The sequence below is a fragment of the Symphalangus syndactylus genome, chromosome 19, assembly GCF_028878055.3.
Source record: "Symphalangus syndactylus isolate Jambi chromosome 19, NHGRI_mSymSyn1-v2.1_pri, whole genome shotgun sequence".
Classification (NCBI taxonomy): Eukaryota; Metazoa; Chordata; class Mammalia; order Primates; family Hylobatidae; genus Symphalangus; species Symphalangus syndactylus.
In genome coordinates, this window is record NC_072434.2 from 36,627,102 (window position 1) to 36,639,664 (window position 12,563).

The following is a 12,563-nucleotide window of genomic DNA, read 5'->3' on the forward strand; positions in this document are numbered from 1 at the left end:
AACTTTAAAATCTATGTTAATTGTTATGTCACTTATCTTTTCCCTTACAGGAAAAATACTTCTTCAACTCTCTGTTCATGCATTCAGATGGTGATTTGGTTCAAGGATGGACACACGAACTAGACCTTATCAATTAGAACATTGCAACCTCTTGCTGTCTGTGATTGGCTCTGGATGGGTACATTATTCACACTTGGCCAATTAAAACCACGGAAATTCAATTCTAGGGCTTCAATTGTAAATACTAGGAGAAAAAACTTTCATTTGAATGTGGAACTAGGAGGATGCAAGCCTAGAGCTGCTAGAGGCCACCTTGCTATCAAAGGGGATCCCCCTCCCTGAGAGTGACATTAATAAAGAAAAGCAGAGTCAAGAGAGAAGTAAAGTCTGGTTGACCTCATTTGAACCACAGAAGTCAGACATGACTGTAGCCAGCTCTATTTTGGGACTTTTCTGATTCATAAGTCAATGTATTCTTTTTTTGTTTGTTTTCATTTAAGTCAGTTTGTTTCTTAATACTTCAAGAGTCCTGACTAATGTGCTGTCAATTTGTAGAAGATAATTACCTCCTTGGGAGAACTATCAGTTTCTGGTTATCTTTATAGTCTCAAAAGTGCTTAGTGTAACATCCTGCAAACATTGGTTCCTCAAAAATACTTTTCAGTAAAAGAATGAACAAGAAAAACTCACCGAGTACACGGACATCATACTGAAGGGAATCTTCTCCAGCCTCATTCACAGCCACACATGTGTATTTCCCAGCATCTTCTACTTTAGCCCGAGGAATCTGCAACACTCGCCCTCCTAAAAATAACATCCCACTATGTTTACTCCTCTAATCTTAGAGTGAACACAAGCCATAAACAGAGATACAAATTTTCGGGTCTAATGACTGCCTTACATTTTCTTTCAAGGTTCCTGTTTCATCCAATGGTTCAGTTTTAATCTCAGATACCACTTTCACAACAAACACTGCATTATTAAAAAGTGACCCAACATATGAATCGGATCTCCTGAGAAATGAATAGCTCATGTAGATTTTCCTAGAAGGGGGACTGCTACTCTATGCGCTTCATCATGTTTCCTAGGGAATGTTACTATATAGTGACTCCTTGCTTTTACAGTTTTGAACACTTTTAGTAGAAGTTTATACCATTTGCTGCAAGTATTTGTTTGAGAAAGCAATATCTAAGGATGTAAAAGTATAAAGTGTACTATTTTACATACATTCTTATGAGGATAGCTGTGTATTTTTAAACATCATGTAGATATAATTTCAAATTTAGAGAAAAATTGCAATAATTATATAAAGACTTTTACTCATGTTCACTAATTATTTATATTTCACTCCATTTGCTGTATCTCTCTCTGTCATATGTATATAATCTTTTTCTGAACAATTCAAGAGTAAGTTGGAGACATGGTGCCCTTTCACCCTTAAATACTCATAAATCCATATTTCATAACAAGGATAATCCCTTATATAACCATGTTACAGTGATTAAAAACAGAAAATTTAAAATCAAGACAAAACTACTATTGAATCCACAGTCCATAATCAAATTTCATTATTGTTGCAATAATGTTTTTTATAGCCATTTTCCCCAAACCCAGATCTAATTTAGGATCACATATTAGACAGAGTTACCCTATCTACTTAGTCTCTTTTCATTTTTATTTTCAAGATACTCTTTTATTTAATTGGGGTGAAATTTACATTCAATTACTTAATGCACTGACCTTAAGTGTACAATCTGATGAATTTTGATAAGCCTTGTGTATTTGGATGCTTGTTAAAATTAAATAGAAGCCTTGAAAATATTATTCCATAACAGTTTAAATATCTTTGCTATCAATAAACCAGGTAACAATTTAAATATTTGAAACTAATAATCTTCCCTATTTATTTATGATAAGTGTATTTAATAAACTGAGCAGTAATGATCTGTAAATATATATTAGCATTTATGTTAATAATATATATAAACCAAACTGATAATCTTATTGCACTAATAGAGAAATGGAGGCACAAGGAAGCCAAAGGACTTTGTGTTGATAGAGTGATGCGTAGTAGATCTGAAAAGTTTACTAAGCTATTTTCTCCTATTGTCTAATTCTCAAGCGAGACTCTTCTAGATTGAAGGTATGTGGATGCCAGTGGCATTCAGCAGTCTAACTGCCAGTTAAATTACTTGGCCAGAGACCCAACCAATTCAATTCTTCTAATACATGAGAGGAAACACATTTGGCAGAGTCAGCTTTTCACCCTGTTGGTATCAATCTTTACCTGGCAAAATCAATACTTTATCACTTGAGGTCAGAGGGTGGCCATCCTTGTACCATGTCAGTGTAGGAGGGGGAGCAGCATTTGTCTCACAGTAAAGAGAAATGGGATTGTTGATGATCACATCTTTGGCTTCACCATTCCTGCCGGTATCTAGCATGTTTCCTATTTCCCAGAGTTTCTGAAAACTTGGAGGAACTATGGAGGAAAGTCATTAAATGTTGGTCACATATAAATGCTTAAACAAAGATCTTGGCTGTGTTTTCACCAGAGTGATTTGTAAAAGCAATAGATTAGACAATGTGAAAATAATTTCAAGTACTGACACCACCACCAACTCTAGCCCTTAGCCAAAAAAGTAGTAGACGAAAGTCGGAGCTGGTTCTCAAGTGGAAGAACAAGAAATATGAGGCTCAGAATGCTGTGCTCATGCTTTGCTCTCCCTGTTAAAGTGCTCTGGCACTTAGACAATAAAGGGGCTCACTCTCAGGAAGGAGCATTGCTAAATGATACACAGCAGGAAAGACTAATTTTGAGAAACCATTAAAAAATACTGGTTCAATTGAGAGCATTTCACAGTGATTTGGCTTACTAAGAAGGCTAAAGAAATTATGCAATCAGGATTAAAAATTCCATTAACAAAAATAATAGGACATTTTCATACTTTTCTGGGGACAAGTATGAACTTTATGAAAGGCAATTTGCCTGCACATCAAAAGCATTAAAAGAGTGCATAACATAAAATTTATCACAGAAAAAAGTACATTTAACCTAAAATTTCCACCCTTAGAAAATTATGAAAAATCAAAGATGTACAAAAGTTTTATGTATAAAGATGTTCAGTGCAGCATTCTTTATGAGTGGTGAAAGCTTAGAAACAACCCAGACATTCAACAATAGGAGTCTGGTTAAATAAATATTTTGTGGGTATTAAACTGGTGAAACAGACATAATTATTAAAAATCATGTCGAATAGTTAGCAACATCAACAGTAACAATATAAACAACAATAATGGCAGGTATCATTTCTCAATCATTTTGCTAGGAGCTTTATATACTTTATCTCATTTAGTATTCACTGCAAGTCTACAAGACAGTCATGTTACAAATGAGGAAACAGTCTTAAAATTTAGGTAACTTTACTAAGTCACAAAGCTTTTAAAAGCCATAATCATCATTCAATTCCAAGTCTGTTTTGTTATGTTGTTTGCTTGTTTTTATTTTTACATTTATTTATTTATTCCAACTTTCATTTTATGTTCATGGGGTACATGTGCTGGTTTGTTACATGAGTAAATTGCATGTTTTGGGGGTTTGGTGTACACATTATTTCATCACCCAGATAATATGCCCAGTAGTGGACAGGTAGTTTTTTATTACTCTGAATTCTGTACTGTACTACTTTCCTGCCTTTCATGTAAATGCTGTTTTTAAAACTTCATGACATAAAGTTAAGGGAATGCTAATGCAACAGAGAAATCTATATTGTGTGACCTCAACTTTGTAGAAGAAGTATACATTTTAAAATATCAGAAGGAAACACATAAAAATAATAGAGGCAATCCTGAATGATGGGATTATTTCCTTCTCTAATCCTCAAGTCTAAATTTTCCATCATGAATTTATACTATTGTCAACAGAAAAAAACACTGTTTAAAATAAGTCAAATCTCTTTTCTTTTAATTTGAAAGATCATATAAATTACATTACATACAATAAGCATATTAGTATTACCTTGAATATTCACGTCAAAATCCAACTCATCTTCACCTGCAATGTTAGATGCTACACAAGTATATCGTCCGGTGTCTGATATTTGAGCCTCCTTTATTTGAAGTGTGTGTCCATTCGCAGCAATATTAACATGATCATCGGATTTAAGCGGCTGTGATTCAATTATAACAATGTTAGTATTAAGTGCTATAATGAATCCTCTAAGAGGCCATGCAGTTGATAGTTTTTGTGATTTTTTAAATAAATGATAATAAAATTGTATGCAAAACATTCATGACAATAGTTTAATCAAAATAATTGATTTACTTTGATTAAACTCATTGTTTTGGACAAATCAAATTTTTATTTATTGAAATTGCCGCTGTTACAGTTTACATTTGTACCAGGCATATGTGCATGATGCATTCATACATTTTTTATGATAAATATATGTTCTTAGTTACCATATTAATTTATTCATGTTGGAAAAATTTTTTTCACTGATCTCATGTAATATTTAAAAAGCATGTCTTTTATAATTTTGTAGAAAATGTTAGAATTTCTTTATGGAAGATTGAGCACATTAGTATAATCTGATTTGATCTAAATTACTTTTGTTCATTCAGAAACATTATTACTTTATAAATAAAAAATTTTAACCTAAAGATATTTATATTATGATGTTTTATTAAAATTATTCCATAAAATAGGATATTAACTTACATATATTCGTGTTATGGTGTTTTATCAATAACATTACCTATAGCTAATAGAATATTTCCCATCTTCTCAACATTTTCATTTATACTAAATTCCCCCTCATTCATTGAAAATTTTAGCTCCAGGCTCACTATCATTCCTTCTAATGATACTCTTCTCATAACTCTTGGTGATTTCAATGCCCACATAGATAATCATCCAGTGCTGTGTTCTCTTAGCTCCTTGATCTCCTCCTTTTAATTTTCTTGTCCCTCACCCTTTCTCAGCCACTAAATAGGAGAGTCATACCTAAACCTTATAATTACCAATAACTGTGCTCCTTCACAATCTCAGTTTCAAGCTCTCATTTGCTGACTATCACTTCCTAATTTTCTATTATTACTAATTTTCTTTAAGTTTTTTTTTTTTTTTTTTATCCCATGGGGGCCCCACAATCCACTGACTTGCAATATTTTCACTGCCACTCAGTCTCCTCCTGACCTCTATTCCCTTCTTACCCAGAGAAGGTCTGTCATGATCATCGTTCCTTGTATAAAACTCTCAACTCTTTTGCCTCTCTCCCTTTATTTTACTCCCCTGGCAAAACCCTAACTGGTTAAAATCAGTTTCTGCCCATTCTGAGAATTTGCTGGTCAAGGACATCCCTCCAGCAACTGTGTTTCTCTCACCTACATCATCATTAACTTATTTCTTTCCACTGGATGATTTCAACCTAAAAAAACAAAAACAAAAGCCTCTCTGGCTGCAGCCCACCTCTACATTTTCTACTGCCCTTTGTTGCCAAATGACTTAAAAATGTTTTCTATACTTGTGGCCTCCAATTACTTTCCTTCAGTTTTTTCCTTCCATCATTTCTTGATATGTTCCAATCAGACTTTCACTGTTTCTTCTTGATCAAAAATTCTTTGCCAAGGTCACCAATGACATTCATGTTGGTAAATTCTAAGTACTTATTTTACCTGATCAGTATCATTTAACACAGTTTAACTTGTGTTCATTTTGAAGTACCTTTTTCACTTATCTTTTGGGATACTACGCTCCCTGCTCCCCAACCTTTAAATACAGGAGTACCCTGAGGCTTAATCCTTAGACCTCTTCTCTATCTACTCTCACTTATCTTGAACTTATATTTGATCTCCTTCCTACCCATCCCACACATCCTACTACCACCTTGGTCCAAGCAACAACCATTGCCCTTTTGGTGGAGATGCAATTGCCATAACCATTGCAATAACTTCACAGCTGGACCTTTTCTTTATTCTCCAAGTACAGAAAGAAATGCAATCTGCTTAAAACCTTAAGTCAGATTATGTCATGTCATTCTTGTGTTCAAAATTTCCCAGTTGGCTTTCCATCAGAATACAGGCCAACTGGTGCAAAGAGCAGCATGGTCTGGCTCTCCATTAGTCTTCTGCTCACATTTTCTGTTCCCATCTGTCACTGCACTTCAGCCCAAATGCCTCAGGGTCTTTGCCCTTGCTGTGCTCTCTACTTTGGAATATTTTGCCCTTTATTATTTTATGTCTGCTTCCTTCACTTTCTTTGGGTTTCTGTTTAAATGTCACCTTATCAGTGAGGTCTTCCCTAAGTAAGAAATCACACTCTCCACCCTTGGTTTCCTTCTCTCATATTGAGTTTTCTCTATGATACCTGCCCCACCTGACACATTACATCTTACTGGTTTGGTTTAGTTTTTGCCTTCCTAAACTTCACATGAGTAGAAATTTGTGTCTGTTTCTTTCATAGCTGTATTCCCTGCATTTAAAACAGTGTCTGACAAATAGTAGATGCTCAACAAATAATTCAGAATGCAATTAATCATTATTAACATTGTATCACTTATATAAAAGTAGCATAATTTAAATTTTCTTTGCTAAAAGAAAAACTTCAGGGTATGAATAAATAAAACTCAAGATTCTATCAAAACTTATTGGCCAATACTTTGTCCAGTTTTTAATGTCTGTCAATATATTTTGTGTTTCTTTTCTTGAAAACACTACTTCACTTTAGTGTTGCTCATCTGAAGACTGAAATAACAGGAGAATGAATATGGAAAATAAATTTTCAAATAGTACGTTTTTGTTCACATTCTAGGAGACCAATTGCAAACCCTAAAAAATCTAGCAGTTTAAAGCATCATAACTGGGTCAATTTCAAAGCCTGAACTTGAAGCTGTAATTTAACTACTTACAATGAAATTTTCAAAAATAAGACAAAAATGCCCCATTTCCTGTGCACTTTTAGTCTTTACCCAGTTTTTAATGTGTGTATGTGTTCATGTACACGTGAGCATATGTGGTGACTATAAGGAATGAAACAACTTTAGAAAAGATTAAAAATAAAATCTTTTCAAAGGAGATCGCCTTTCAAAGGAGGAAGGGATTATTTGTTTCCAAGTAAATTCATAAAGAATTGATACTGTACTATGAAGTGTGCTTGTAGTCAGAAAAGAAACTATAAACAGAGCATGGTGGGAATTCTGTATTTTCTCTTTTGCAATGGCTTCCAGATGAAACTTGCTTATTTTATAAGAGATGACTTTTTTTCTAGCTGCCAATATTGCAAAATTCATCTGAGATCTGAAAAAATAAAGCTATATCTTTCCTGCGTCTTAAATCATGATTATGATTTGAACTTCTACAACTGGAATTTGACTGACTATTTGGTTGATTATGTGTAAAACAGGACAAACAGCAGCTTAGCTGTTTCACATCTGTATTAAGTACGGTGTTAACAGCTGCTTAAAAATCTATTTTGGTCTAAGATCAACAGCACATATGTCTTTTAAAACATGCATGGAAGAACATAAGTTGAATGAGAAATATGGATGTGTGGTCTGAAAGTCAGATCACAGAACTGAAGGATCTGTCCTTTATTTAAAGGTTCTCTGTTACCAGTTAACTGTACTGGGCCCTTCATCATCTTTTTTAGCTTTTTTTCTTTATCTTGGAATATTTAAAAATATTACCTTTTGTAAAAGAGTTAAAGATACTTAAAGAATATCGGAGTAACTTTAGTAAATTTAGTACCCATGTTATACCTGTCATTCTTACCTGGGATAGCAACATTTATGCGTTGCTTCTTTACCAAGTTTACTTATTCTGTAAAACTGCAAAATAACAACAGCAAAAAAATGAAAAGAACTGTTTCCCTAACTTCTCCAGTGGGAGGGTGGCCAGATTTTCATAGACAACTGCTAATATATACAAAAATAATTATGCAAACTTTCCAGTGATGGAATAATGCTAACATTGTTGAGCATCATTCAGGTTGGTTGGGTTTTTTTTTAAGTTTTAGATTCTAGGAGCATGGCATTTGCTAGTTTTAAGATCACATTGATTCTCTGAGTCACTTGTGTCTATTTATTTATTTCTTTTCAATTGACCATTTTAGTCTTTAAGAAATCATCAGCAAATGAAAAAAGTTGTGACTGGCCTGTCCATCCTTGTACCAGCTGAGGGAGGCAGAAGGAATTGCATAAGCTTCACATTCCAAGGTCAGAGTGTTATTTACTTTGATCTTCACTTCTTTAGGGGAAAGACCTGGCCCCCAAAGGTCCCCTTTATTGATTATGGGTGGAACTGCATAAAATAAATATTAAAGAGTTAGACATTGGTTATTTTCAATATATGGAATACCACAGAAATCACACTGAGGATTACTTATCAAGAAAACAAGGAAATAACAGAGGCATTCTATGCTGACCTTTCTTTAAGTATCTAAGTTAACATCTTATGAAAGAGTGTTCAAATACAAGATGGAACGGGAAATCTCTTTCTCCCTTTATCATTATAATACTGCCAATAAAGCTAATGTCCTTTACAGAACAGTTAGCTTCGTTTGTTCCAGGTCCACAGACATAATCTGAACATGATCCATAAGATGTATTTTATTGGTCATTAAGGGTACCAAGTCAAAGAACAAAAGATAATCAGAAAGATACTCTTCCTTTACAAACACAAAAGCAAAATTCTGAAATATGAGTCCTATTAATGGCAGTGTTAGCTTTGCCTTTTATTTATAGGTCAATGTACATTGGAATAGCTCAAAGTCACTAATGACCTCATCTTGGGCTGTTGATCAGAACACATGCATCTAACAACAGTTTTGTACGTGAAAGTACTACACCTCAACCCAGAGGGTAATTCAGAAGGAAAAACGGAGAAACTTAAGGAAATGCCACTGACAAAGTCTCCAACAAGAGAGTAATGAGCAGATTTAGTGGGTTCTTCACGTCTTTAAGCAATTGAGGCCATAGACACAATGCTTAATTCAACTTCCATCCTTAATAAAGTAAGCTGCACAAACTAGTCTTTAATGATGAATATAAATAATTATGAACCCATAATGAAAAACAGGATTGAAAAAGTTAGAAAAATTGGGGAAGCTATGAAACACAGTATTCTTTCAGAACTTACTGTACACCTTCACTTCATAGTGCTTTATCATTTCTCCAGCCTCATTCGTGGCTACACAAGAGTATCTTCCAGCATTGTCCTCCTGTGCATTGAGGATCTGCAGAGTTCTGCCTCCTGTAAAATCATGGGACATCAAAGAGTCTCTAAAATCACAGTGACAGTGGAGTACACACAGACTATCAGGGGTTTACATCTTCTTGTTAACATATTTCTTTTTACATATGACAATTCTGTGATGGACATATGATATAAGATAAACTACAATACTGATGGGGATTGCATGGTATCTGAGGACAGCTGCTGAGTCCCCAGTGGTGCTCCGTGGTGATGACTTTCATGCTCATTCAGACCTGCCATGCCTTTGTATACCACTCCAGCTAAGATCCTTCATAAGGTCTTTCATCCTCGTCACAAATAGGTTTCTGCCTTAATCATCTTTTCCTCTTATCTACCTAGCCTACAAGAGAAATTAATTGTGCTGAAGCAAAGTTTTTATTTTGGTCCTATCCTTCTTAAATATTTTCAGTCTTTCTCAATTGACCAACATATAAAGTAAGAACTCTTAATTCTTAATTCAGGCATTCAAAACATGACTCCAGCTTTTCTTGCTGATCTTATTTCCTGCCCTTCTGCCAACATACATACACACAATATTTCCACTCAAGTTTCGGGTAGTGGGTGGGAATTCTATTGCACAGGGCTAGGCCATTCTCACTTTGTACTTTTCCCACACAGGTTACCCTGATGGAACTGAAACCTCTCCTAACTCATTTCCAATCAACTAAATTCTAGAATGTTCGTTAAAGTCTGGTCCAAGTTCTGACTAAGCAACAAAGCTTTTTCTGACCACTTCAGCCTACAGCGGCCATTTCTTCATTTGAAGTCTTTTTTTTTTTTTTTTTTTTTTTGAGACCGAGTCTTGCTCTGTCGCCCAGGCTGGAGTGCAGTGGCGTGATCTCAGCTTACTGCAACCTCCACCTTCCAGGTTCAAGCGATTCTCCTGCCTCAGCCTCCTGAGTAGCTGGGACTACAGGCATGTGCCACCACGCCCGGCTAATTTTTTGTATTTTTTTAGTAGGGACAGGGTTTCACTGTGTTAGCCAGGATGGTCTCAATCTCCTGACCTCGTGATCCGCCCGCCTCAGTCTCCCAAAGTGCTAGGATTACAGGTGTGAACCACCGCACACACCTTCTTCATTTGAATTCTTATAAAACTCACTCCCTATTTATCATACCCCCTGACTATTCAGAATCCATGATTTTTCACAGATTCATGTTCTTAATCAACTCTTTGCACATATTACCTCTCCTCAACATAAGACTGTCAGTCTCTTAAAGCCAGAAATAATCCTTTTTCTTTTTATTTGCATTATCTATTTCCATGCAGTAAAGAGGAACAAACTCTCTCACTTTGAATTAAACTTTGAAGGAGAGTTAATATTTAACCCGGAGTGAATTTCTACCCTTTTTGGCATTCATATTATAATATGTTTTAGCAGTTAATTACATTGTGGCATTTATTTATTTGCCTTTTAATTTAGGTATTCTTCTGATCTTTTAAAAAGTAATTTTCAGTACTTTACAGCAGGGGTCCCAATCCCCAAGCCATGGACTGGGACCAGCCTGTGGCCTATTAGGAACCAGGCTGCACAGAACATAACACAACCAACAAAACATAGGTGTTTTTATAAAAAGTAACCAATGATTCTGCTTTTCTAGAATAGTAGATGACGCAGATACATCTTGGACATCTGAAGCAAATGAATTACCTGGAAGAATACGAATATTTCGGTTAGATTCTAAAGGAGTGCCATCCTTAAACCAGGTGATGGTAGCTGGAGGATATGAATAAGCTTCACAGACCAAAGATGTGGGGCTGTTAAGGATGACAGTGACATCTTCAGGGCTGCCATCACTACCTACACCAGCAATTGTAGGAGATACTGAAAAAGATGAAAATTTGTTGAAGAAATATACGTAGAAATTTGTGTATTTGTGCGTTTCTAAATTACCATTATATGTATTTTTATAATTTCATTCCCTAGCAGTTACAGAAAACAAATTATTATTATTTACACAAAAGAGAGTGATCCCTCAAAAAACTCATAGGGTAATGGAGGAGATGACACATAAAAAAGGAACCATAACACATAAAAAAAACATAATGTAGTAAGGGCAATAATGGGAATGTTGGTACAAGGTAAATGGAGGTTTTTTGGAAATGAGTTAGCATTCAGTCCAGTCTGAGGTGTGTAGTGTGAAGAGTCTCATTAGAGAAGGCCTATTAAAGGAAGAGGATTTAAAGTGAGCCTTAAAGGATCAGTGGTAGTTAGCAGATGAAAGCAGAGACTAGTAAGCAGGAACACATTGGGAGCATGGTAGTATTAAATTGTAAGCAATGAGGGGCAAGCAGGGTGTATCGAGAGGAGGAACTCAAGTGGATCAATATTGGAAGCAAGGATAGCTGAGACAGGTACATTTGTTTTATAAAATATAATGAGGGACTGAACTAGAGCATTAAAGGAAGGTATAAAGTGGAAGGAGCAAGTAAAGAAAGACTTAGGGCATTACTGACAAGACTTGATTATGGAAACTGGGGGCTAAAGGAAACTGAAGTCAAATATAACTTCCAGTTTGCTTGCTTGGGAACCTAAACTGCAGAGAAGCAACATAAAAATATAAAATGTAGAAAGATGTGCTCATTTAGGAAGGGAAAATAGTTTGTTCAATTCTGAATATCTTGTATTTTAAGTGCTTATGGGAATTTCAGGTGGAAATGCCCGACAAGCAATTCTATATAGGAATTCGAACCTTGCAAGAAAGATCTGGGTTAGAGGTATACATTTTTAGAAGTTTCTTGTGTATAGAAGATAATTAAACATCTGGGAATGAACTGTATTACTTGAAGAGAATATGTAGAGTAACACAAGCAGTGAAGTAAGGACAGAACACTAGGGAACCCAGTATTTAAGAGGTGGCCCAAGCTTCCATAAAGGGCAGAGAAAGGGAGCAAACAAAGATATGTGAGAATAACTGGGAAAGATCATTGTGAAGGAAAAAAGAGATCAAAATGTACAAAACATTAAAATTGGGACTGCAAGATATTTGTTGGACCTAGCAAAAGGGAAGTGCTTGCCAGAGTAGTGTCAGACAGAGCCTGTTTTCAGTAGGACAGCAAGTATAGATATCTGGGCATGGTTAAAATATGAAGTGGTGGAGACAGTAGACAGTGAAGCTGCAAGTAAGGCAGATGGTGGAAAGATACAGGGTTGAGGGTGTAAGTGCAAGGAGTAACTGAACAAGAAGGATAAGTTATCCTCCGAGAAAAGAAAGGGTAAAGGCACTGAATTTTTGGCCGGGTAGATTGGAAGTTGCAAACACATGCACTTAAATAGCCTCTACTTTATGAACTTTATGAAGTTGGTGGA

At 35.3% G+C, this 12,563-nt stretch overlaps 1 protein-coding gene across 1 annotated transcript in view; it reads right to left on the minus strand.

The window, feature by feature from the left end:
* Positions 1-12,563, minus strand: part of HMCN1 (hemicentin 1) — a 438,669-nt gene that overhangs the window by 107,386 nt on the left and 318,720 nt on the right. Inside the window, exons 50-55 of the mRNA XM_055234444.1 lie at positions 10,905-11,078; positions 9,136-9,249; positions 8,153-8,298; positions 4,019-4,169; positions 2,288-2,482; positions 691-804 (exon numbers count right to left, since the gene is read on the minus strand). Of these exons, the coding sequence (XP_055090419.1) occupies positions 691-804; positions 2,288-2,482; positions 4,019-4,169; positions 8,153-8,298; positions 9,136-9,249; positions 10,905-11,078 (894 nt within the window). The remainder of the gene's footprint in view (positions 1-690; positions 805-2,287; positions 2,483-4,018; positions 4,170-8,152; positions 8,299-9,135; positions 9,250-10,904; positions 11,079-12,563) is intronic.